Genomic DNA, 24,151 nt, shown 5'->3' with positions numbered 1-24,151 from the left:
ACTGCCCAGCCAATGACTGCAAAATAACAAACATGTTTCCCTTCCATTACTAAGGCAGATACTGGTATTGCAAAGGTGATATTAAAACATGCAGTAACATATTTTACTAAACCAGGAGTTTAAAAATCTTAATTTCAAAAAGACCATTTTCCCCCAAAATGTTCAAGGGTTCTTAATGCAATTTCAAAAATGATTACCCAAATCAACCAGTCAAATATAAAAAGTCATTCCTTCCAAATAATGTAATGCCGGCCCTACAATATACTGCATAAATGTGCACATATACAATTTTTCTTTAATACTTAACTTACAATGCAATATGGGCTGTTTTCTTAAATTATTTGTATTCCCTTAAAATTCTAGACTCTATTAAGCAGTTTCCTTTTTCCAAAGATTCAACATTAGTTTGAAATTCTTTTGTCCAATAATTTGTGCATGAATAATTTGTGCATTTATAGGTATATGAAGTAGCTGCTAAGTGAAAGGACATTACCTGGTAATTTGACAGGAAAAGAGTCCACAGACAGTCTGTAAACCAATTAAACATAAACATCTGATGCACATTTTCTACTGAAAGAAAAGCAAGGGAAAGAAGAGAAAGGAAAACTTTAAGGTTCCCAAATCTACAAACAATTTTTACCATTAACTGTACTGTACAGTATTTTCATTTTATTTTTTTAGAATACTTATACTATAAAAGTGTTTTTCAGGATTTCTTGGGGGAATAAGTATTTTAGTATAGGTACATAGAGTTACCCTATTGAATTACCTTAGTCCTTTGGACTCAAAAATCATTTTCTGAAAAGTCAGCTTGTGCTTAGTTTTGACTTTGAGGTGCTTGATGGAAAATAGCTGAAGGCAAAGAACAATTGATGTGCATAGACCTGGGGTGGGTAAAGACAGAATAAGGGGCCTAGAGGTAGAAACTCAGGCTTCACAATACCGTGGGGATAAAGGAGGATTTTCCATTTAACTACCAAAGCTAATACATGAAATTTAGCTAGTTCACAAAAAGAAAATTAAAGTGTTGTCAAAATGCAAGGTACAGGAATAACTTGCTTGCTTAATCCCATTTACTCTTTGATTCTTCAGGTAAACCTCAACAAAAAATCCCAATTGTGATTAAAAAGTTGGGGATCGTGGTCCCTTAAGCTACTGAATGAATTCTGAAGTTGTCAAGAAAATCAAATCTGGGACATAACTTGAATGTGTATCCCTCTTATTGATAAATGACTTTTAAGTTTATTAATATTGTGTATCATTTTTACTAATTTTAAGTGGCATTATCATTTGGGGGAAAAATTCCCTCTACATTTTTTCCTCCTTTTTTTAATAAATGTGGGCTCAGTGCTTTTTTTTACGTTCAGATATTATGAAAATAAAGAGAAATAGTTCCAATATTGTAAGTCATTAGTAACACATTACTAATGAATTCAGTATGGTTTTATTCCCATTTTATTCTCATGATATACTTGTCTTTCAAAATTTTAGGAGCCACTTTAAGGAAAGCAGTCTTTCTCAAAAACTCTTGCTTACCTGTTCAGTATCAAATATGTAAAAAATTAACTATTCATTAGCCACAGAATCTTAGTGTTAGATGGGTCCTTAGAGGTCTTTTAGTCAATTTCTACCCTGTCTAGGTAGGAATCCCTCATTATGTGTCCCCACTACCAGGCTTTTCTGCCTATGCTAAAACACCTCCAATGACTTACTGTCTGATGAAGAGGCTGCTCTTTTCAGAAAAAGCTGTATGTTTGGAACATTCCCCTTTTTATTAAACCAGAATCTATCTCCTTGTTACTTCCATCCATTTCCCTGAGTTTTTTAGCACTTTGGATTAATTCAACAGATGTCTTCTTTGTATTTAAGTGCAATCATTATTTATACTTGGGTTAACAAAATATAAATCTTTAATGCCTACTGATACTAGAAAACCTAAAAACAAGACATGACAGAGTTAAAGGTATGAGAAAATTCACCAATACCTATAAAATGTTTAAAATCATTACAGTTTATAGTATTTATTAATGTGATCTCCAAAATGGTATTGTTAGAATTGTATAGTAAAATATCTAAAGTTAAACTAAAAAGTGTAGTTAATTCCAATTTTATGTGAGGTTTGTGGCTAATGTCCCAAAACAAAAAAATCACTATACAAAGCCTGAATAAATGCCTCTTGAGCTCCCATTCCCTATCTAAATGCTTCCTTATTTTCAAGCAAACTAACATTAACTTTCACCACATTTAAGCTTCTCAAAACTGCTGTTATATTGGGAAATTATTTTTAAGTAATTTACTAAATACTCCATTAAAAAGTTATTAAACATTTTTATAGAGGCTATAATAAACATACATACATACATACATACACACACACACACACACACACACACACACACACACCCTCAGTTATTTTGCTTTTAAGAAAAGCATTTTAAGGTCACAATTTTACTTCAACCAGTACCTTAAACTAACCAAAAAGTAAAAGTCTGGTAATTTACATATACCTAAGAAATATAACCTTTTATTCAGTACCAATACCTGACTCGAATATAAGTACTATATACCTATACTACATAAACAAAATGTTATGCAATTCAGGAACCTCTCAAAATGCTCCAAGAAAATATTTTAACAATTTAGACTCTAGGGCTGTTTGAATGAAACAGATTAATGCAGCACATTCGAAACCATAAAAACAAATTCTCTACCCAGCTATTTTCGGAGTCCATGAGCCCCTTTTGAGATTATTTGGTATTTTTATTTCAAAGTGTCAACCTACACATGATGTGCAGGTAAAAATTGATGAATATCTACTAATTTGGTTGAAAATACCTAAATATCAAAAAACTTAAAAAGGATGTTTTTGATAAATTGAGATTTACCTTTACTTTAGTAGGCAAAATGCAGGTTACAAAGCAGTAATGCATTACATTCGGAAGCCCCACATCTATGCAAGAATCAGCATCATCTTTTTGTTAGTTTGGTTTTTATTATTAATGTCACCCCAAAACACTTACATAGCCTTTTGGTTCTTCAAACAGTTTGGTTTTTTTCATAATTTTTACATGAAGAGTTTTATCGAGTGGCCCCATTTTATCAGACTATAACAAACTTATTTTTATAGTCCTAATACTGTTGACAGGTTATTTTTATCTCACCCAACTCTGGACATTATTGGCCCATCATCAGTTCTCAAACACTGGAATATACAGAAAGAGTAATGTAATATTTATATTACTTGAGGGAGTTTGGATTTTCCCTCCCTTAATCTCCAAGTGTGCCCCTGCCTACCAGCATCACATCCGTCTTGTCTGCATTGAACCTCAACCAGTTGGTTCTTAACCACGTCCGAAACTCAGCCAGGCACTGGGAGAATCGAGCCACCACACCATCTGGATCAAAGGAAAGAGAGCCTCAGTAGTTACGAGACCAGAGATGATGATACCACAAGCTCACCATGTCTCTAATTCTCAGCCTGTCTCTAATTTTAAAAAAGATGGCCAGGAATTAGGACAAGGATCCCATGACAATTTTAGGAAAACATTAATGAGCCTTGAGACATGCAATTTGAAACCGATGGTAAAATAATAAAAACGACCCAATACATAGGTCGCCTCATTCCATCCATGATTGAAGAAAGAAGTTTCGGTCAACTCCACGTCATCTGGGCAAAGCGGCCTCAGTAGACGGGCCAGTCTTGTAACTGCATAAGCTTTTCTGCAAAATTAAGAGTTTTAGCGTTGGAGGAAGCTTTAGGGCTAACAGGGGCCCAGAGAAGGGTAGTGACTCGCCCAAGGTCACATAGCAAACGGGGACCAGAGATGGGCTCCAAGCCAGAGATCTTTCCACGAAAAGCTGCAAGAACAAGGCCATTTCAAGGAGGGGGAGGCATCTGTCCCCAGAGATCTTCACAAGGACCGGGAGGACCTAGTTCCTTCATATTAATGCCCTCTTCCAGTCTCTCTTCCCTCCCTCACTCCCTCCGAAAAGAGCCGGCTCGCCCAGGACCCCGCTCACCACGGGACTGCGGTGCGAGCAGGAGCCTCCGGAGGGCTGGGACCGAACCCAGATCTACAGGGAAAAAGAGGCGGAGCCACAGGGGGATGGTCAGCTTAGCCCCACCCCGACCGGATTCCGGGGCCGAAAGGAGAAAGGTGCGGAAGCGAACTGGGCGAGACTAACTCACACCGCAGCGGATTCCCGGCGCGCCGCGACGCCAGGGAAGATCCGCGCCGCCGCCACCGCCAAAGCAAAAGACCGGGGTGGGAGGGGGTGCGCGGTGGAGGTCGGCTGCGCATGCGCCTTGGGGGGTGGCCGGCGCTCTCCGGGAGGGGAAAGCGGGCCGGGCGCGTTCTCTTGCAGCCCCTCCCCGGAAGTTAAGGGTCTTCCGGGCGGTGCTCTACCGTGGGGGAGGGGAAGGAGAGAAAGGGGACTGAGGACACTCTAGGAGCCCCTCATCCCAATCAGGACTAGGAGAGGAGAGATGGTTTATGGAGGCTGCACTTACAGCCGCTGCCGCTGCTGCCGCCGCCACCTTCACTGCTGCCGCCACCGCCTGAAGGAGCCTCATCCATCCGCCTGCAGCCGGGGAGACTCAGAACCTGGGAGGGGCCTGGGGCCCTGGCCGCCCGCCTCCTTTTTCTAGTCGTCGTCCGGAGCTTCCTTTTGCTCCACCAACCCTCTGCCCTCCCCTCCGCCTCCGCCCTCCTCCTCGGTCTCCAGCCGCCAGCCAACCGCGGGGCCGCTTGTTGAGCCCGGGCTCCTCCGTCTCCATGACGCCCGGCAAACATTCCCGAGCCTCAGCCGGAGCCGCTAACGCCGGGGGTTGGGGTACAGGGACGCCAGAAGCAGCTAGGGAAGGGGGTGGCCGATCACTCCAAAGCCTGTCGCCACCATGCCTGTCTCTCCAGTAAACAGCCGCAAGCAGCAGAACCTCTGGTTGTAAGTTCCGGCGCTAAAACCTAGTCCCTCCTGGGTCCTGGAGGAAGCCCTTATAGATCCTGTCTCTCTCTGCGTCTGGGTTCAGCCAGCCCTCGAAGCTCTCATGCGGCAATGTCCCCTAACTTGGCCTAGTACAGACTTTTTCAACCCCCAAACTGCTGTGTTTGCTCTACGGGAAAAGATCGGCTTTGTTTAGAGCCGCTCTTCCTCCTTAACACTCTGGAGTTGTTTTTCCGGTCAGCTGCATCATGCTTGTTGCCCGTTTCAGTCCTCAGGTTCAGTGAGCCACCAGACTGAACTTGACTATGTATGCTCTGTAGTCGAAGTTTATTCTGCCTCCTCATGCCATCGTGGCTTAAAACCCATTACTGCTCGCGACGTTCTGCCGTTTCTGCAACACTTGAACGAGAGGCTGGAGAAGAGCACACAGCTCTGTGGACTTTTTTTGCTTATAACAAATGGTCCCTTAGTAATGCCCAGAAATTGCATTAAAGATTCCTCATTAATCCACTCTCCCACACTTCCAGACCACTTTTGTTCTCTCTTCTCAGACCTTCAACATCTCTCCTCCATTCTCCAGCTGAGCTAATCTTTCTTTAACAGAACTTGAAAATTCTTGGGAGAGAACCATACATTCTTTCTTGAATATGGTTCTCAGCGTCTTTTTTCCATTCTACCACTCCACAAAATAGTTTTTGTGAAGGTCAGCAGTAGGCGTCCATCGAAATGCAATGGCCATTTCTCAGTTTCTTCTTAACCCTTCCACATCTCGAATTTTGAATCACTTCATTTGGTTTCTGGGACACCACTCCTCCCTAGTTCTCTCCTTGTTTTATAGCTACTTCTTTTCAAAATACTTTGCTGGTACTTTTTCTTCTTTCCCATATCTAAATATTGGAGTGTTGCTGGGGTCAGTTTTTAAACCCCTTTTCTTCACTATTGCCTTATGCCTTTAAAAATCACCTATACGCTGATGATTCACAAGTTTATATCTCTAGCCAGCACCTCTTCCAGAAACCAGACTTTAATAAAATCAACATCTGCACTTAGAAGTCAATAGACATCTCAAAATTCGTATGCAAAACTAAACTAATTTCCCCCTCTTATCTACTCTGCAGTCTTTGTCATTTCAGTAAATGACAATTTCTGCTCTTCCAGTTACCCAGTAAAAAAACCTTGGAGTTTCCCTTGACTTCTCTAATGCCCCACTCCATCACTAATGCCCCACTCCATCAGCAGATTCTGTCATTTCTACCTGCAAAATAAATGGAAACTACCGCTCTAATAGAAGTCCCTGTAACATTACAGTAACCCCCTGGATGGTCTTACTAACACCCTACACATGGTAGTCACTGTGCTTTTCTCAAAACCCTCCAGTTTTTCCCATTTCACTCAGACTAAAATTTCACATCATTACAGAGTCCCACAGGATCTCACCTTGGACTCTTCCCTTTGGCTCATTGTTCCACAACAATATCAGGCACATTATTTTCCCACTTTAAGGCCTACGCATTTGCAGAGTTTTTTGTTTTTGTTTTTTTGTTTTTTTGTATTTGCTGTTCTTTGGAATATGGTACCCCCAGATAGTGTCATGACTCACTTATTTCCTTTAGATGTCATCTTATCAAAAAGTCCTTCTCGGGGCGCCTGGGTGGCTCAGTTGGTTAAGCGACTGCCTTCGGCTCAGGTCATGATCCTGGAGTCCCGGGATCGAGTCCCGCATCAGGCTCCCTGCTCAGCAGGGAGTCTGCTTCTCCCTCTGACCCTCTTCCCTCTCGTGCTCTCTATCTCTCATTCTCTCTCTCTCAAATAAATAAATAAAATCTTTAAAAAAAAAAAAAAAAGTCCTTCTCTAACCACCCCTCATAAAATAATAATACTTCTAATTCCCAGCACTTCCAGTTCCTCAACCTTGGTTTCAGCTTATCCATAAAACTTATCCCTACCCGATGTATAATATATATGTTCATCAGTGCATCTTCACCCAAACTATGGTACTCCATGGGGCATTTTTGTTTTGTTCACTGCTATTGCCTTGAATGAAGAAGGCACTCAATATTTGCTGACTGAACGAATGAATGATGTACTTCAGTGATATTGGTTACTGTGCATCCTGTCTGGTTTTTGTTTTTACTTGTAGATATGGAAATCTCAAAGTAAAATTAAGTTGAATTCCTGAATTCTCTTGGGAATTTCTTAAATAATGACAAATTCCTAAGAGACTACCTATTGAAGAAAGAATCAGGTGGGAGATGGGAAGTAGTATAACCTTCATATTTTGAGATAGCCATGTTAACCAGTTAAAGCAAAATTTCACAGACTTAAATGTTTACAACCATTGATTTGACCTAATATGTTATTTCTCATCTTCCTCCTTTTAAGACTTAATGCTGATCTCAGAAAGGATTCCATAAAACATGTATTTATCAATTTTCCACTTTCTCTAATTTTTCCTGTATTAGATCTTTCCCACTAGCTTAACAATCTCCCCTTGTGGTAAAAACCACCACTCTATTCTACTTAATAGTTCCTCTGTTCTACTTATTTACATGTTCATTCATTTCCTTTTGATTCTTTCTTAGAGTTTTCATGTTATCTGTCCACCTTTTTTCCATTAGAGTCCTTACGATATTACTCACAATTATTTTATTTCCCAATCTTGACAATTTCAAAATTTCTGCCAATCTTAGTCTGCTCTAATGCTTGCTTTGTTTCTTCAGACTTCTTTTTTGCCCATTGATATGCTTTGTAATTTTCTGTTGAAAGCTGAACATGTTGCATCAGGTAATATGAACTGAGGTAAATAAGCCCTTAGTGTGAGGTTTTGTGTTTATCTGGCTAGGGATTAGGCTGTGTTTGCTGTAGCAGTAGGTTTATGAGGCTTCAATTTCCTCTAGTGTCCTCGTTTTTGTCTCTTTTTTTTAGGTTCCCCTAGAGACTCCGTCATGGAGTCTGAGCTTTGTAGTTCTTCCCATTTCAATCCCCTGTTATTGTACTGGAGACCTGGTGGTGTGGTGGTAAGATGTTGGTAGGAGAAGTGTTCCATAATCCTGTAATTAAGTCTTAGTCTTTTAGTCGGACTTTTACCCTGGGCTGTGACCTTCATAAGTGTTTCTCAGATTTTTTTCCTTGGGTGAAACAAGAGGTCTAGAGGGACTTGGAGTTGTGTATTTCCCTTCCCACATGTTGATGAGGCTCTGCTAAAATAATTTTCCTTGAGAGTAGACCTTTGTTAAGAAAAACCGAACATTCTGGGTATATTTTAGAATGGTCATGCCTATCCCCCTGCTGGAATTATGAGGGCGCTTTTCTTTGATCTTCTTCCTGAGAGCCTGATGAGTGTCTTGGTAGGCCTCTATGAGGCTGGGCCCTGGGAGATTTTATCTTTCAAATCAGTTTACACTCAGTCTCCTGCAATTAGTCAATTACCCTTTAAGTTTTCCTACCATTCCCTGGCCCCATTCGGAGTGTCTGTAAGTTGTGATTCTCTGTTTTCTCCTGCTTGTCCAGCTTTTCTGGCTAGTGGTTTGTCTATAAACTGATCTGATGGATCTAAAAAGACGTGTTGATTTTCAGTTTGCTAAGCCTTTTTCTTGTGATAAAAATAAGATTAGTGACTTTTGTGGTCTTTACCTGTTGGACCAGAAACGTCTATGTTCACTCTTTAACCCTTGCAGTCTGTTGTCTCTACTTCTACAGAAACTATTCAAAGGTCAATAATGAGTGACCACAAGGTTTCAAAAGTCACAAGTCAAAAGTCAATGCCTCTTTTCTGATTTCTTTTACTATCTCCAATTTCTTCCTTTGGCTCTGTTACCTTCTCTTTGTGCCTTTAGGTTTTTATTTGGGGACTCTGTTCATTTATTATCATCTCCATGCAAAAATTCTCAAATCTGAATCTCTAGCTCTCACTTCTGTTCCTTCAAATTTACTTTACTCTTGCATTTTCAACTGCCACCAGATAGCTCCACCAAGATACCACTGATACCTAACATGAACGTGTCTACAATTTAACTTACTTCTAACTTTACTTAGAAGTAAGGACTAATTTAATCATCACCTTAACTTTACAAGATACATACTATTATTAACTTTAATGTACAAACAGATTAATAGCCTGTGAATTATTGGACGAGTTTGAGCATTTAAATTGACTTTTGAGTTTAAGCTTTCTTACTTGTAAAATATGACTATTAAGTATCTTACAAGTTATTTTAAGAATTGAATTAGAAAATATAGGTGGAAGTTCTTTAAATTTAAGGTTTAAGTGGCATTGTTATGTAAGTCCTATCAGTTCTGTGTCTGCTATCTTTTAAGGGTACTTGAGATATGTTTTATAGACATGGAAATGACTGTTATGAGGGGAGAAGCTTTTCTAAATACTCATGGATCCATAGGAACAGGAGGCATAGCATGCCACACTATACACAGGAGGTCAGCTGGGAAAGCAGAAGGGCCAGTCAGGAGGTAGAACAAGCTGGAGGAAAACATGGGCAAGCACCTTTATTGTGGTTTCTGTGGGAGGAACAGACAAAGCAGAATAAGCAGGTTTAGAATTGGCTCGTTTGGATAATTTCAAAAGGCTCTGGTCGTAGGAGTATCTAGTTGTCTGGTTCCTGTTCCAGGGGTGATTAGGGCAGGTGGGTAATGGCCCAGAAAGTGAGATCTCTGAGAGAGCCCAATAAAAGGAGTTGGTTAAGGGTTTAGGCTCTGGATTGGTTGATTTGCATACGAAAGGGCACTGGCAGGTGAATCCCTTACTATGTTTAGGAATTGATTAGCCTTGGGAGGAGCAGTCCCTCCAGGGTCAGCAAGTTCTTTGATGTCAAAGCATCAAAATGCAAAAAATAAATAAACATGCTGAACAGAGGTATATTTTGTATTTGTTTTATTTCTACATCTGCCACCCCATGTTAAGCCTTGATTACTTCTCATCTGGGACTATTCCCATAGCATCTAATTAATGGTCTTACTTTTAGTATGTTTCTGCATACTGAAATTTTTAGCTAAATTTTTCAGAAGCATGGTTCAGGTCACTTTACTCTTTCGCGGCAAATAAAATTTTGTGCTTCCATTATAATCATGTATGTGTTTTAGCTCTTTTATTAGACTATAAGCTCCTTAGGGTTCATATCTGATTCATATTGTATCCCTGCCAGTGTATAGCACAGGGCCTTATGTACAGGAAGTGTTTTATAAATAACTCGAATGAATGGAAGAAATTTATTTGGTTTACATTGGAATTACCATCTTCCCACTAAAATAAGGGACTAATACAGAAACTTTCACAAGCCACACCTACTTTTCCTCTTGTGATTATTTATTTCATAGTGAGATTTCTGTACGTATAGCATGTTTTTAATGTCATTTGCCCCTATTTTCATGGAAGTGATTATCAGGAGTTCTTTCTATAGATACCAATTGAATGCCTTATATTTTTCAGTTATTGCCCTAGATAATGAAGATACAGGAGTCAAAACAAATTAGGTCCCTGCTTTGGAAAACTCAATAATGTACATACACCTTTACATGACCACTTGTATGATGACTCTGTTTTCAGGTGTAGTGGTTTTCAAAGTGGTTACCACCTGAAATCTCAAACCTTCTCTAATTTTCCTCTTTTGAAAACATATATTTTCTAATACAGTTAGAGATGTACCATAAATTTCTCACATAATTGGCTACAGGCATGTCTTTCAATTTCTTTCAAAAAATGGTCTGTATTTTCGGATTTCCTACTCTGTCAGACAGAGTGCTAAGAGCTAGAGCTGTAACTGTTGACATGATAAACATGGTTCCTTCCCATAGAACTTACAGTGCGAAGATGTGGGAGAGTTCACTGATAATGCTCTCTCAAGAGATCCCAGTAACTACCTAATTGATAAATGAAACATCATTCACTAATTCATTTCTAATTGGGTCCTATAGAGAGTAAAAAAGGAAGAACTGGTTTATAGTAAATGTGATATTTCATTGTGTATCTATTCACTTTGAGATGTCTTATAGACGTTTAGCTGGAGCCACCCAGTAGGCTGGTAAACACCTGAATATGAAGATTGCATGTTTTGAGATAGATATAATGATTTAGGGATTATTTATTCAACAAATACTCATTAAGCAGCTACTGTATGTTTAGTACTATTGTAGGCATTAGGGATACAGCAGGGAACAAAACAGCCCCAAATCCTTACCCTCATGAAACTTAAATTCTAAGTGGAGGAGAGAAAACTAATTCATAAGATATTTAAGTAAAAGATACATTATGTTTGTTAGTAAGTAAGTCCTAATGAGAAAAATAAAGCAAGGGCTTATGAAATATTTGAGAGGAGTGTTTGACATTTTTAGATAGGGGAGTCAGGGAAGGCCACACTAAGAAGGTGGTTTTATGTAAAGACCTGAAGAAAGGATGCTAAACATGTACATTTATTGGGAAGAGCATTTCAGGCAAAGGGGACAGCAAGGGCAAAGGCTACAATAGGAAAATACACCTGGCAATATAAAGGATGCCAGTGTGACAAGAGCAAAGTATACAAGGGAAAGAGTACTGAACATGAAGTCAGAGATCTAACAATGCATGTAGAACTTTTTAGGTCATAGTAAAGACTTAGACTTTTACTATGAATGAGATGGTAAACAAATGGAGGATTTTAAGCAGAGTAGTGATATGATCTAACTTGTGTTTTAAAGGATCATTCTTGGCTGCCATGTGGAGAATAGATTTCAGGGGATTGAGGTTAAGCAAGAAGAGTTAGAAGGCTGCTGCAACAATCCAAGAGAGATAGGATAGTTATTTGTATGAGGATGGTGGCAACAAGGGTGATAACAAAATAGCTGGATTCAGGATATATTTTGAAGTTTTCTCACCCAAGCAACTGAAAGAATAACATTACTTTTAACAAAAGTGGGGGAAGACCGCTAGAAGAGTAGGTTTGCTGGACAAGGTAAGGGTGAGATTGTCAGGAGCTCAGTTTTGGGCATGCTAATTTTGAGTCAGAGATGTCAAGTAGGCAGGTGGGTATATGGGCCTAGGGTTCAGAGGAAAGGTAGAGATAAATATTTGGGAGTCAAATAGATGGTATTTAAATCATGCATTGGATGAGTTCACCTAGTCTATGAGTGTAGACAGAAGATGTGCAAGGATGAACATTGCAGAAAAAGTAGGAAGAAAACCAGATAAGGGAAGTATCCTACAATCCAAGTTAAAAAAAAAAAAAAAAAAAGCAGCTGGGTAAATTCTGCGGATAAGTAAGATGAGAACATTGGCAATTAATATTGTAGAGGCAACTAGACCTTGGTAAGAATTCTTTTGGTGGAATGATAAGGGCTAAAACTTGACTGGATCAGGTTCAAGAGAGTATATACAGAGGGAAATTAGAAACAATAAGTACAGACAGTTCTTTCAAAGTAGTTGCTATAGTTAAAGGAAAGATGAATGGATGGTAGCTGGAGAGGTAGACAGAATCAAAAGAAATTCTTTAAGATAGGAGAAATAATAGCATGTTTACCTGCTAAAAGGAATAATGCAGTAGAGCAAGAAAAGCATGAGAGAATTACTAGAGCAATGTCCTTGTATAGGCAGAAAGGAATTGAATCTAGTACATGAGGAGAGGAATTGACCTAAGCTGGAATCATAAGTAATTCAACCAGAGTAATGAGAGAGAAATAGAGGATGTAGGTATAGATATAATCAGGTGCATAGTTGTGACAGTAGGAATATTTGAAAGTTACTTGATTAGCTCAGTTTTCTCATTTAATCACCTGAAAATAAAGATGGGAGTAGATGTTGATATTCAAGAAGAGAGAAATATGAAATAGTGACCTTAGAAGGTATAGTAAAAAGTGAACCAAGAAAATACAGTATAATTGCTGGCGCATTAAAGACACTTTAAGTTAATGATCCATAATTTAAAATGAGACCTGGCATCATGGTTGGATGTTTTTTCTCCAGCTTCATTTAGCTGTACAGGTTGAATTAAAATATAGCATATTAATAGAAAATTTGAAGTAGAGTAGGATCAACAGATCAGCAGATGATTGCCATTGAAAAAAATAGTCTATTACTCATGGTTACCAAGAGGAGAGGGTAGGCAATGCCACAGGGGGCTACATGGAGAAGCACTGGGGTCAGTCATCAGGCAGAGGGAAAGGGAAGAACTGTGGGCCTTTCTTTTTCATGGTTTTGGTGGGAAGGTACAGGTGAGGCATGGCAAGCAGGCTTAAGATTGGCTAGTTTGAATAATTTCAGTAGGTTCTGGAACATAGGGGCCATCCTTAATTGTCTGGTACCTGGTTATAGGGTGATGAGGGAAGGTATATAGTGGGCCAGAGTGTGAGGGCCTGACAAGGGAGGCAGTTGGGGATAGACTGGTTTGCATTGGGAAATTGTGCCCCTGGGAGGGGAGGGGGGGTGACAAGGGAGGCAGGAAACCAAGACACATTGACTTGAGCATATCAGTTTGTCCAGAACAAGATATGTTGGGCCTAAACGTGTGTGGCAAATGGTAAGGCATCAAGTTTACAGAAGATAGAAATGTGGTTAATATACAGGTGTAGGCTCAAAGGTAAGAAGTAATTGGAATTGATCAAAGTTTTGGTTTTGCCAGCCAAGTACAGTGAATTTAAAAAAGTAAAAGGATGATGAGAGTGTAAGTAAGGATTATATATAATACAGGCATACCTCATTTTATTGTACTTCTCTTCATGGCACTTTGTTGATACCGTGTTTTTTACAAATTGAAGGTTTGTGGCAACCCTGTGTCCAGCTAGTCTTCCGGCACCATTTTTCAAATAGCGTTTGCTCACTTTGTGGCTCTGTCACATTTTAGTAATTCTTGCAATATTTCAAACGTTTTTATTATTATATTTGTTATAGTGAACTGTGATCAGTGATTATGACTCGCTGAAAGTTCAGATGATGGTTAGCATTTTTTAGCAATGAAGTATTTTTTAATTAGGGTATGTACATTGTATTTTTAGACATAATGTTATTGCATATTTAATAGAGTACAGTATAGTGTAAACACAATTTCATATGCACCGGGAAACCAAAACATTCATTTTACTCACTTTATTGTGATATTTGCTTTATTGTGGTAGCCTGATCTGAACTTGCAGTATCTCAAAGATATGCCTAATCAACTGTGGATTATATTTATTAACCTTAAGCTCAGGAGAGAGAGATTGCATGAGAGGAGTGGGTGAAGCAGTAAAATATGATAGAATCAAGGGCTTGAAGGTGATAATGGAGTTGAAGGGAGTTGAATAGAGCTGTTTGAAATTAGGTATTAAGAGGGTGTAGGGGCGCCTGGGTGGCTCAGTCAAGCGTCCAACTCTTGATTTCAGCTCAGGTCATGATCTCAGGGTTGTGAGATCGAGCCCCACATCAGGCTTTGCACTGATCGTGGAGCCTGCTTAAGATTCTCTCTCTCTCCCTCTTCCTTTGCCCCTTCCTCCCTCCCCCCGCCCCACCTCCCACTTGCATGGGTTCTCTGTCTCTCAAAAAAAAAAAAAAAAAGAGAGAGAGAGAGAGCGAGAGAGCGTAAGCTATCCAAGAAAATTCATTATAAAAAAAAAAGAGGGCATATAAGCTGAAAAAATAGGAAGTGACAGTTGACCTTGTTAAGGACAAGATCAAATGTATGACCACGGGAATAAGTAGCTGACATAGCAAGGAGGACAAGATTATGTATGTGAGAAAGGTTCAAGTTGCTAAGAAGCCATAGTATTAGAAGGATTACCTTAATGGATATTGAAATACTCAGGAATTATGCCAGAAGTAGTATTCGAGAGAGAGAGAGAGTCATTTAGGATATAAAATCTTCAGGGAAAGGGAGAAAGGAGGTGGTGGTGTTGATGGCAGACTGCCATAAGGAGGTGGAATATAAGTAGTCATTGAAACCATAGGTTTTGTTACTTTACTTAGGGATAGTGTGTGTTGTATGTGTGGAGAGAGAGAGAGAACAAACAAATAACTGAGGTTTGAGCCTAAGTGTAATCTTCAAAGGAGGAAGCTAATAAAGGAAAAATAGAATGGGAGGACTAGTTTTTTAAGAATAGGAGGGTAAAATGTCAAGGAGAGAGAAAATACAAGTTGAAGGTAATGGTAAAAGAGTGATTCAGTTGATGAATTGTGGATTCTGGATTAAATAGAGAAAGAAGAGAAACCTAAAAGGTACTAATAGAAAATGGAAGGGTCAGATGGTTAGAGGTCCCAAAGAGGTTGAAGAATAAGAGATGGTGGTGTCACAGAAGAGGGAGGTGTCAACTGTCAGATGCTACAAAGATAAGTACTGAAAAGAGTCCCTTAGATTTGACAAGTTGAAGGACTAGGTGATTTTAATGAAAGTAGTCTCTATGTGGTAGGAGAGGGGAGGTAAAACTAGATTGTAGTGAATTATGGGTCAGATAAGAGGAATAAGGAAGTAGTAGTATTGACTAATATTTAAAGAGTTGAGCTATGAAAGGAAGGGTAGATAAAGTAACACATAGAGGAAGGCATAAAGGAAGGATTTTTAAGTTAAGGGGATGACTGGAGCATAATTATATGCTCCAGGGGAAAAGATAGGAAATAATATGTAGCAGATAGGGAAATATTGATGGACAGAAGTCCCTGAGAAAGTACAACCAACAGGTTTTAGAGCACAGGTAGAAAGATTAGCCTTAGATAGGAATGGCAAGTCTTTTACTGAAAGAAGAAAGAACGATAAATTTAGATGAGTTTGTAGGATATAGAAGAAAAATGTAATGACAATGGAGAAATAATTTAAGGAGTTTTTACCTGATTGATCTTATTTTCTTAGAGATGTTGAAGATAAAGTCATTTAGACATTGAAGGAGGGAGGAGAGAGTAACATACTTTAAAAGAATATAAATTGGAAATACCACATGAATGAAATTCATTTATTTAAACAATACTTTTTTAGTGACCACAGTATACTGGGTACTGTTGTGGGTTCTAGGAATGTAGCAATTAATAAGACAAAAGTTCTTGCCCTGAAGATGCTTACATTCTAGTAAAGGAATGGACAACAGGAACAAAGTGTCAAGTCGTAATAAATGCTATGAAGAAAAATAAAATGTGAAAAGTGGATTGATTGTCATTTAAAAATATTTCATTCTTGTCTGGTCTTTTATGATTTGAAAAGTAAAAGTACCATTTAAAATATTTTCTTTGGGGGTTTGGGGCGCCTGGCTGGCTCAGTCAGCAGAGCATGCAACTCTTAATCTCAGGGTCATGAGTTCAAGCCTCATGTTAGGTGTGGAGTCTACTTAAAATAAAAATTTAAAAATAATAAAAGACAAAATGTTTTCTTTGGAAACAGATTTCCTTTTTATAATCTAAAGGAAGATCATCCTTGTTTTATAGAAATCCATAGTATGATCAGAGTACTAGAACAAAGAAATGATAAGGTAGGTTTTTGTGTTTAGGAATTTGCAGAGTGTACAAAAGTAAAATTGTATTTTTTTCCTCCAGGATGCAAACATTTTGATTTTATCTTCTTATTAAAAATTATTATGTAATTGTTCAGGCAGGAACACAATGCTCATGCTTCGTTCTGCCTATTAGCTGTACCGTACACTCACTTATGCTTACTATGTGCCAGGGACTTCCTAACCATAATATACAAATTAATCCATTTATCCTCATAATAATCTATGAATAGGGTACTATTTAATATCCCCATCTTACAGATAAGGAAACTAAGACCTAGAGAAATCAGTGCAGACTTTGGATTGGACTGGCTGGCTTCAAATTTCAACTCTAGGAGGAATATTTCCCTCTTAAGCCTCTGTGATTTTATATAAAATGATATTTATAGCAGCCTCTTAAAGATTGCAAGGAAAAAGTGACAGAATGCATGTAAACATTCTAGAACTCTGTTTACACATGATGAGCTCTCAGGTAGCTATTATTTTTTCTTGTTTATATGTTCAGATTGTTTCCATGTTTCTAAATGAAAGTCTGCTTTTTTATTGTTGGTTAATTTTCCTTCAATCATGGATCCTTTGTATTATGTTTTCTTTTCCTGATATAGGAGCGTTGGCCCACAGCCAAAGAAATCTATTAGCTTTACTAACACAGTAAAAGGAGGTCAAACAAAAGGATATGTTGGTGTAAACCAAAGCAGAATGGCTATGTCAAAAACCTTGACAGTTTTACCTGAGATAAAAACAGAAAAAATGAATATTTCTACCCCAAGGACAGTCATACAGGTAATGTTCTTTAGAATTCTGAGTTTATTTGAAAATGGCACCATAAAGAACTTGACTGAAATGTTAAAGGTAGAAAATATACTGCTTTGAAATAACCAACTCACTTCTAATATCGATATATTGATTTTGTTAAGTCTTTACCACATAACATATCTTAAAGCACAATATTGGCTGTTGGCTCCTATAATTCATTACTAATCATGAGAACATTAGAGTGGAGTGAGGAAAGTCTACTCATGACCTTAAGAACTAGTTGATTATGGTATTAATAATAACTAACCTAGCTATAATATAGATAGTAAAGTGAACATCCATTCTTCTTTGTAGTGTACCCTAGAAAATATAAAATAAATTGTCACAAAATTAGTTATCTCATTAGAAAACTAAGAATTGAATTTTTAAAACTTTTAATCAAAGTATAATATATATACAGACAAGTATGTAATACATAAATCTGAATGGGCTAGGCAATGATATTTTTAGATATGACACAAAAAAACACAGTCCATTAAAGATAAAATTGGTAAATTGGACTCCATCAAAATGAAAGCTTCTTCTGGTCTTTGAAAGACATTGCTAAAAGAATGAAAAAAGAAGCCATACAGGGGGAAAAATTATTTATAAAGCATATATCTGATAAAGTACTTGTATCCAAAATATATAAACAATTCTCAAAACAATATTAAAATGACCTAATTTTTAAAACGAGCAAAACATTTTTAAAGATTTTATTTATTTACTTGAGAGAGAGAATGAGCACAGAGGGAGAAGCTGACTACCCTGCTGAGCAGAGACCACCCCCCACCCCCCAACTCGAGGCTCAATCCCAGGACCCTGAGATCATGGCCTGAGCCAAAGGCAGATGCTTAACCAATTGAGCCACCAAGGCGCCCCATGAACAAAACATTGGAATAAATACTTCAACAAAGTACATATACAGATAGCAAATGAGCACATCAAAAGATGATCAGCATTAGTCATTAGGGAAATGTAAATTGAAACCCTGAGATACTGCTGAACACCTATTAGAATGGCTAAAATTAAAAGACTGATCATACCAAATGTGGGCAAGAATGTGGAGGAACCAGAATTTTCATACACTGCTGGTAGGAATGGAAAATGAAAAACCCTTTGGCAGTTTATTCAATGTTAAATATATACCTACTATACCACCCAGACATTCCATTTCTAGGTATCTACTCAAGAGAAAATAAAGTATATGTTTATACAAAGACTAGTACACAAATTTTTATAGCATCTTTGTTTATAATAGCCAAAAAATGAAAACAAGCCAATATAATTTTAATAAATGAATACTATATATTTGCATATATATTACATGTACCATTATCTGAGTCAACTCAGGCTGTTAGAACAAATACTGTTGGCTGGATGGCTTATAAACAAATTTATTTCTCACAATTCTGGGACTGGAAGCCCAAGATTAGAATGCTAACATGGTTGAGTTCTGGTGAGGACCCTCTTCCAGGTTGCAGACTGCTAACTTCTCAATATATCCTCAATGTATTCTCAATGTATCACATGGTGGAAAGATATTTAACTAACTCTCTGGCCTCTTTTCAGAGGGCACTCACTAATCCCATTCATGAGGTCTCCACCTTTATGACCTAATTACTTTGCAAAGGTTCTACCTTCCAATACCATCATATTGGAATTAGGGGACCAACATGAATTTTGGGTGTACACAAACATTCAGTCCATAACAATCATATATTACTGTGTATATATTATATGTATTATGTATATGTTATACATACAATACATACATATTATATGGTATTACAATATGTAGAAGGGATAGTGCATCATGACCAACTGAAGATAATGCATGCAAGGTTGTTCCAACATTTAAAAATCAATATTACTTGGCATATTAATAGACTGGGAGGGGAGAATCTATGAGATCATCAGAACAGATAAAGAAAAAGCATTTGAAAAAAATTAATATCCATTCATTATTAAAAAAAATTTTTTTAAACCATTTAGCTAATCTGAAAGAGAAAGGATTTCCTCAGGGCATTCTGAAAAAACTACAGTTAACATCAGACTCAGAGATGAAAGACTGAAAGCTTTTCCCCTCAGATCAGGAACAACACAAAGATGCCCACTTTTGCAACTTCTCAGGAGAGAAGTGGGTTTCCTAGCCAGAGCAATTAGTGAAGAAGAAGAAAGAAAAATCATCCAAAATGGAAAGGAAAAAGTAAATCTCAGTTCACAGATGACATGATCTTATATGTAGAAAACCCCAAAGATGCCACATTTAAGAAAAACAACAACAACAACAACTTAGAACTAATCACTTCAGCAAAGTTGTAGTATAGAAAATTAACACACAAAAATCAGCTGTGTTGCTATACACTAGCAACAATGTTTTGGATTCTATCCATCCAAAAAGAAAATTAAGAATAAAGATTTCTATTTACAATAATATCAAAAAGAATAAAATACTTAGGAATAAACTTAACTAAGGAAGTGAAAGACTTGTACACTGATAACTACAAAAATTGCTGAAAGAAATGAAAGAAGACGATAATAAATGGGAAAACATCCCTTGTTTATACACTGGAATATTTCTTAGGATGTCAGTACTACCCAAAACAAGATACAGATTCAAAGCAATCCCTATCAAAATCCCAATTACATTTCTTATGGAAATAAAAAAATCCATCCTAAAATGGATATGGAAAATTAAGAGACCCCAAATAGTCAAAACAATCTTGAAAAAGAACCACAAAGGTGAAGGTTTCACACGTCCTGATTTCAACACTTACTATGAAGCTGTAGGAATCAACACAGTGCACTACTAGCATAAAGACAGATATATGGACCAATGGAATAGACTAGAGTGCCCAGAAATAACCCCTTACATATAAGTTCAAATGGTTTTCAACAAGGATGCCAATTCTATGCAATGAGGAAAGGACAGTCTTTTCAACAAAGGTGTTGGAAAAACTGGATATCTACATGCAAAAGAATGATGTAGGACCCTTATATACAAAAATAACTCCAAATGTATCAAGCCCTTACAGCTAAAACTATAAAACTCTTAGAAGAGGGGTGTCTGAGTGGCTCAGTTGGTTAAGTGTCCAACTCTTGGTTTTGGCTCAAGTCATGATCTCAGGGTCCTGGGATAGAGCCCCAAGTCTGGCTCCATGCTTAGCGCAGACTGCTTGTCCCTCTCCCTCCCCCTCTGTTCTTCTCCCATGCCTCACGTGTGCTCCTGTGAGTGCTCTCTGTCTCTCTCTCTCAAATAAATAAAATCTATTAAAAAGAAGAAGAAGAAAACGTAAGGGAAAAACTTTTTGACACGGGATTTGGCAATAATTTCTTAAATATAACACCAAAAGCACCATACAGCAACAGAAGAAAATGGGTATAATGAGCTACATCAAACATTAGAAACTTCTGTGCATCAAAGGACACAACAACACAGTAAAAAGCAACCTATGGAATGAGGAAAATATATTTAAAAATCATATATATGATAAGGGGTTAATATTCAGACTATACAAAGAACTTCTACAACTCAGCAATAAATAAATATGTGGTCCAATAAAAAATGGACAAAGAACTTGATATTTTTCCAAAAGATATACAAATAGCCAACAGCACATGAAAAAGTGCTCAACATTACTAATCATTAGGGAAATGGAGATCAGAACTACAATGAGATAACAACTAAGGCCCATTAGGATAGCTAAAAACACAATAATGGATTATAACAAATGTTGGTGAAGATATAGAGAATTTGGAAACTTTGTGCACTGTTGCTAAGAATGTATAATGGTGTAGCCACTATGGAAAACAGTATTGTGATTCCTCAAAAAGTTAAAACTAGACTTACCCATGACCCAGTAATTCTGCCTCTTGGTCTATACCCAAAAGAATTGAAAACAGAAACTTGAACAGATATTTGTACACCTATGTTCAGAGCAGCATTATTCACAATAGCTAAAAGGTGGAAGCAACCCAAATTTCCATCAGCAGATGAATGAATAAACAAAATTTGATATATATGTATACACAAACATAGTAGAAAATTTTTAGCTTTAAAAAGAAACGAAATTCTAACACATGCTACAATATGGATGAACCTTGAAGATATTATGCTAATTGAAATAAACCAGTCACAAAAGGGCAAATAAGTGAATCAAAAGTGAATGATTCCACTTAGATGAGATATGTAGAGTAGTCAAATTCAGAGACAGAAAGTAGAATGATGGATCCCAAGAAAGGTTATTAGAGGGAAGTTATTTTTTTAATAGGTACAGTTTCAGTTTTATGAGATGAAAGTGGTTCTGGAGATGCATGGTGGTGATGGTTGCACAACAATGTCAAAGTAGTTAATGTGAAAGTACTTAAAAATGGTTAAGATGATAAATTTTCTGCATTGTGTATTTCCTACAATTTTTTAAAAAGATAATTAGTTCAACTTTTCCAGCATGATGGCATGAAGATCTCCAATGCCCAGCTCAAGTGAAACTGGTAACAGTTATTTTTTAAAAACAATGATTTAATGACTCAGGGAATAGACCTAAGGGCAAACAGTAAATGAAGAATCATTTAAGAAAATCTATGACAATTTAGTAAGAAAGTTGTGGTATTTGAGCCAAGACCACCACTTCTTCCTTCCCAGCTTAACAAGGCATACATTCTACTCTAGACTGTTTGCAGCCAAGAGCACAGGGCTCCCTTTCCCCTTAACTCCCACATGTAGGGCTTTCTTTCCCCAAAGCAGAACTTCAGCATTTCTCATCCTGCCCCCAAATGCCTGTTGCGGAGGCTAAGTCCTGGGTGAGTACAGTTGAGAAGTATGGACTCCTTTCTTCTGCCTAATCCCTACTGATGAACTCTACCTTGAGTGTGGCACACTGAGAATACAGAGGTCCTGCCCTGGATCATGAGGTAATGGTTCCATGTCAGGAGAAGCAAGCTGAGAATATCTCAGGTTACTGCTCTGCCCCCTCTATGGAGCATTCAACATCTAGAATGAGGTTGTCACTCATAGGGAAGCTTCCCATTGTTTCCACTCCCATGGTGCAGAGATTTTATCTAGGGGGAGATGCAAGCTGTAAAACAAATAGCTCCTAATGTCTTCCAAAAGGAACTAACTTCATTTGCGACAGAGCATGGGGAAGTTTGAACCTAAGAGTACACTCAAATACAGTGGAGGTTTTGGTGAAAGGGAATTGAGTTAGATTCATGGATTTTTAAAAAAGATAATTAGTTCAATGAAGATACACCCTAGACTGTAGGCTAGCTAGTTAACTGGGAATGTGGGGCTAAGGCAGCTGGGAGGAGCATTTTGGAATGAGAATACCAAACATTGACCTCAGAAGTTAGTCTCTGGAAGCAGCCACAATTATTTGGTTTAGAGAATCTGTGCCCCAGGGCATTGTTGAAAACTAGAGCAATCAGCCGGTAATTAGGGAAGTTTTAACAGCTGAGTGTAGTCAAGAGTAGTAGAGAGCCCTAACCGTACCATTGTCATCCCAGGATGGCTGTGGGGATACCCAAAGCTGCTTATCCCTGAGAAGCAACATCAGAGGGTTAATATTGTGTGGGGGTGTTGGGAGGGGGCATATTAGTTTTCTACAACTACATTAGCAAAGTACTACAAACTGTAAGACTTAAAACAATAGAAGTTCATTGTCTCACAATTCTGGAGGACAGAAGTCTGAAATCAAGGTGTTAGTGTAGATATGCACCCTCTGAATATGATAAGGAAGGATTTGTTTCGCTTCCGGCTCTGGTAGTCCTAGACATTTCTTGGCTTGTAGATCTATCACTGCAATCCTCTGTCTTCACATTGTGTTCTCCCTGTGTATTTTATGATGTCTTACCTCTATGTGTATCTATGTCCACATTTCCCCCTTTTTATAAAGACATCAGTCATACTGGATTAGGGTTCTCACCCTAATGATTTCATCTTAACTTAAGTCAGCAAAGACCCTATTTCCACAATCTGAGGTACTGGGGGTTAGGACTTCAACATATCTTCTTTGGGAGAACACAATTCAACCCATTATGGGGAAGTAGATCTCACAAAAGTAATCTAGGTAATCACTAAACAAACAAGCAAATAGAAATTACAAGTTTTAGAAAGGAGGAAGATATCCATACCTAGGGTTGCTACAATATGTTATCAAACTCTCCAGTTTCCAACAAAACATAGGGCATACAAAGAAATAGAAAAATATGACCCATACTCAAGAAAAAAGACAGGCAATAGAAACCGTGGGAAGAAACATGTCAGATTTAACAAAAAAAGATTTAAAAGAAATCATTATAAATATCTTCATAGAACTAAAGAGACCATGATTAAAGAAGTAAAAAGAGGTATGATGACTGTCACATCCAATTCAGAAAATATCGATAAAGAGGCTCAACATCACTGATCATCAGGGAAATACAAATCAAAGCTACAATATCACCTCACACCTGTCAGAATAGCTAAAATTAACAACATAAGGAACAACTATTGTTGGCAAGGATGTGGAGAAAGGGGAATTCTCTTGTCCTGTTGGAAATGCAAACTGGAGCAGCAACTCTGGAAAACAGTATAGAGCTTCCTCAAAAAGTTAAAAATAGAGCTACCCTACAATCCAGCAATTGCACTATTAGGTATTTACCCAAAGAATACAAGAATACTAATTTGAAGGAATACATGAACCCCGATGTTTATAGCAGCATTATCTATAATAGCTAAATTATGGAGACAGCCCAAGTATCCATCGACAGATGAATGGATAAAGAAGATGTGGTATATATATACAGTGGAATATTACTCAGCGACAAGGAGAGTGAAATCTAGCCATTTGCAACAACATGTATAGAGCTACAGAGTATTATGCTAAGTGAAATAAGTCAGTCAGTGAAAGACAAATACCATATGATTTCACTCATATGTGGAATTTAAGAAACAAAACAAATGAATAAAGGGGGAAAGAAGAGAGTGGCAACCCAAGAAACA

At 37.8% G+C, this 24,151-nt stretch overlaps 2 protein-coding genes across 13 annotated transcripts in view; one reads left to right on the top strand and one right to left on the bottom strand.

Moving 5' to 3' along the window:
* The window catches only part of MIER1 (MIER1 transcriptional regulator), a 62,974-nt gene extending 58,160 nt beyond the window's left edge, over positions 1-4,814 (bottom strand). For 3 of the 9 annotated variants that reach the window (XR_003522954.2, XM_027610555.2, XM_027610604.2), the window contains exons 1-3: positions 4,511-4,814; positions 3,295-3,395; positions 494-567 (exon numbers count right to left, since the gene is read on the bottom strand). Coding sequence is in view for 8 of the 9 variants with exons in the window: in XM_027610555.2 (XP_027466356.2) it covers positions 494-567; positions 3,295-3,395; positions 4,511-4,793 (458 nt within the window). In the remaining variant the exon portion in view is untranslated. Of the gene's footprint in view, positions 1-493; positions 571-3,294; positions 3,396-4,189; positions 4,316-4,510 lie in introns of those variants that run through there. The other 6 variants (XM_027610595.1, XM_027610614.1, XM_027610569.2 and 3 more) reach the window with 5 other exon arrangements.
* DNAI4 (dynein axonemal intermediate chain 4) overlaps positions 4,695-24,151 on the top strand; it is a 97,525-nt gene continuing 78,068 nt past the window's right edge. For 3 of the 4 annotated variants that reach the window (XM_027610542.1, XM_027610536.1, XM_027610519.1), the window contains exons 1-2: positions 4,808-4,944; positions 16,980-17,157. In XM_027610542.1, the coding sequence (XP_027466343.1) occupies positions 4,898-4,944; positions 16,980-17,157 (225 nt within the window). In that variant the 5' untranslated portion in view covers positions 4,808-4,897. Of the gene's footprint in view, positions 4,945-16,979; positions 17,158-24,151 lie in introns of all 4 variants that reach the window. The other variant, XM_027610508.1, reaches the window with a different exon arrangement.

The sequence above is a fragment of the Zalophus californianus genome, chromosome 4, assembly GCF_009762305.2.
Source record: "Zalophus californianus isolate mZalCal1 chromosome 4, mZalCal1.pri.v2, whole genome shotgun sequence".
Taxonomy (NCBI): Eukaryota; Metazoa; Chordata; class Mammalia; order Carnivora; family Otariidae; genus Zalophus; species Zalophus californianus.
This window is presented reverse-complemented; position numbering and strand designations above follow the sequence as displayed.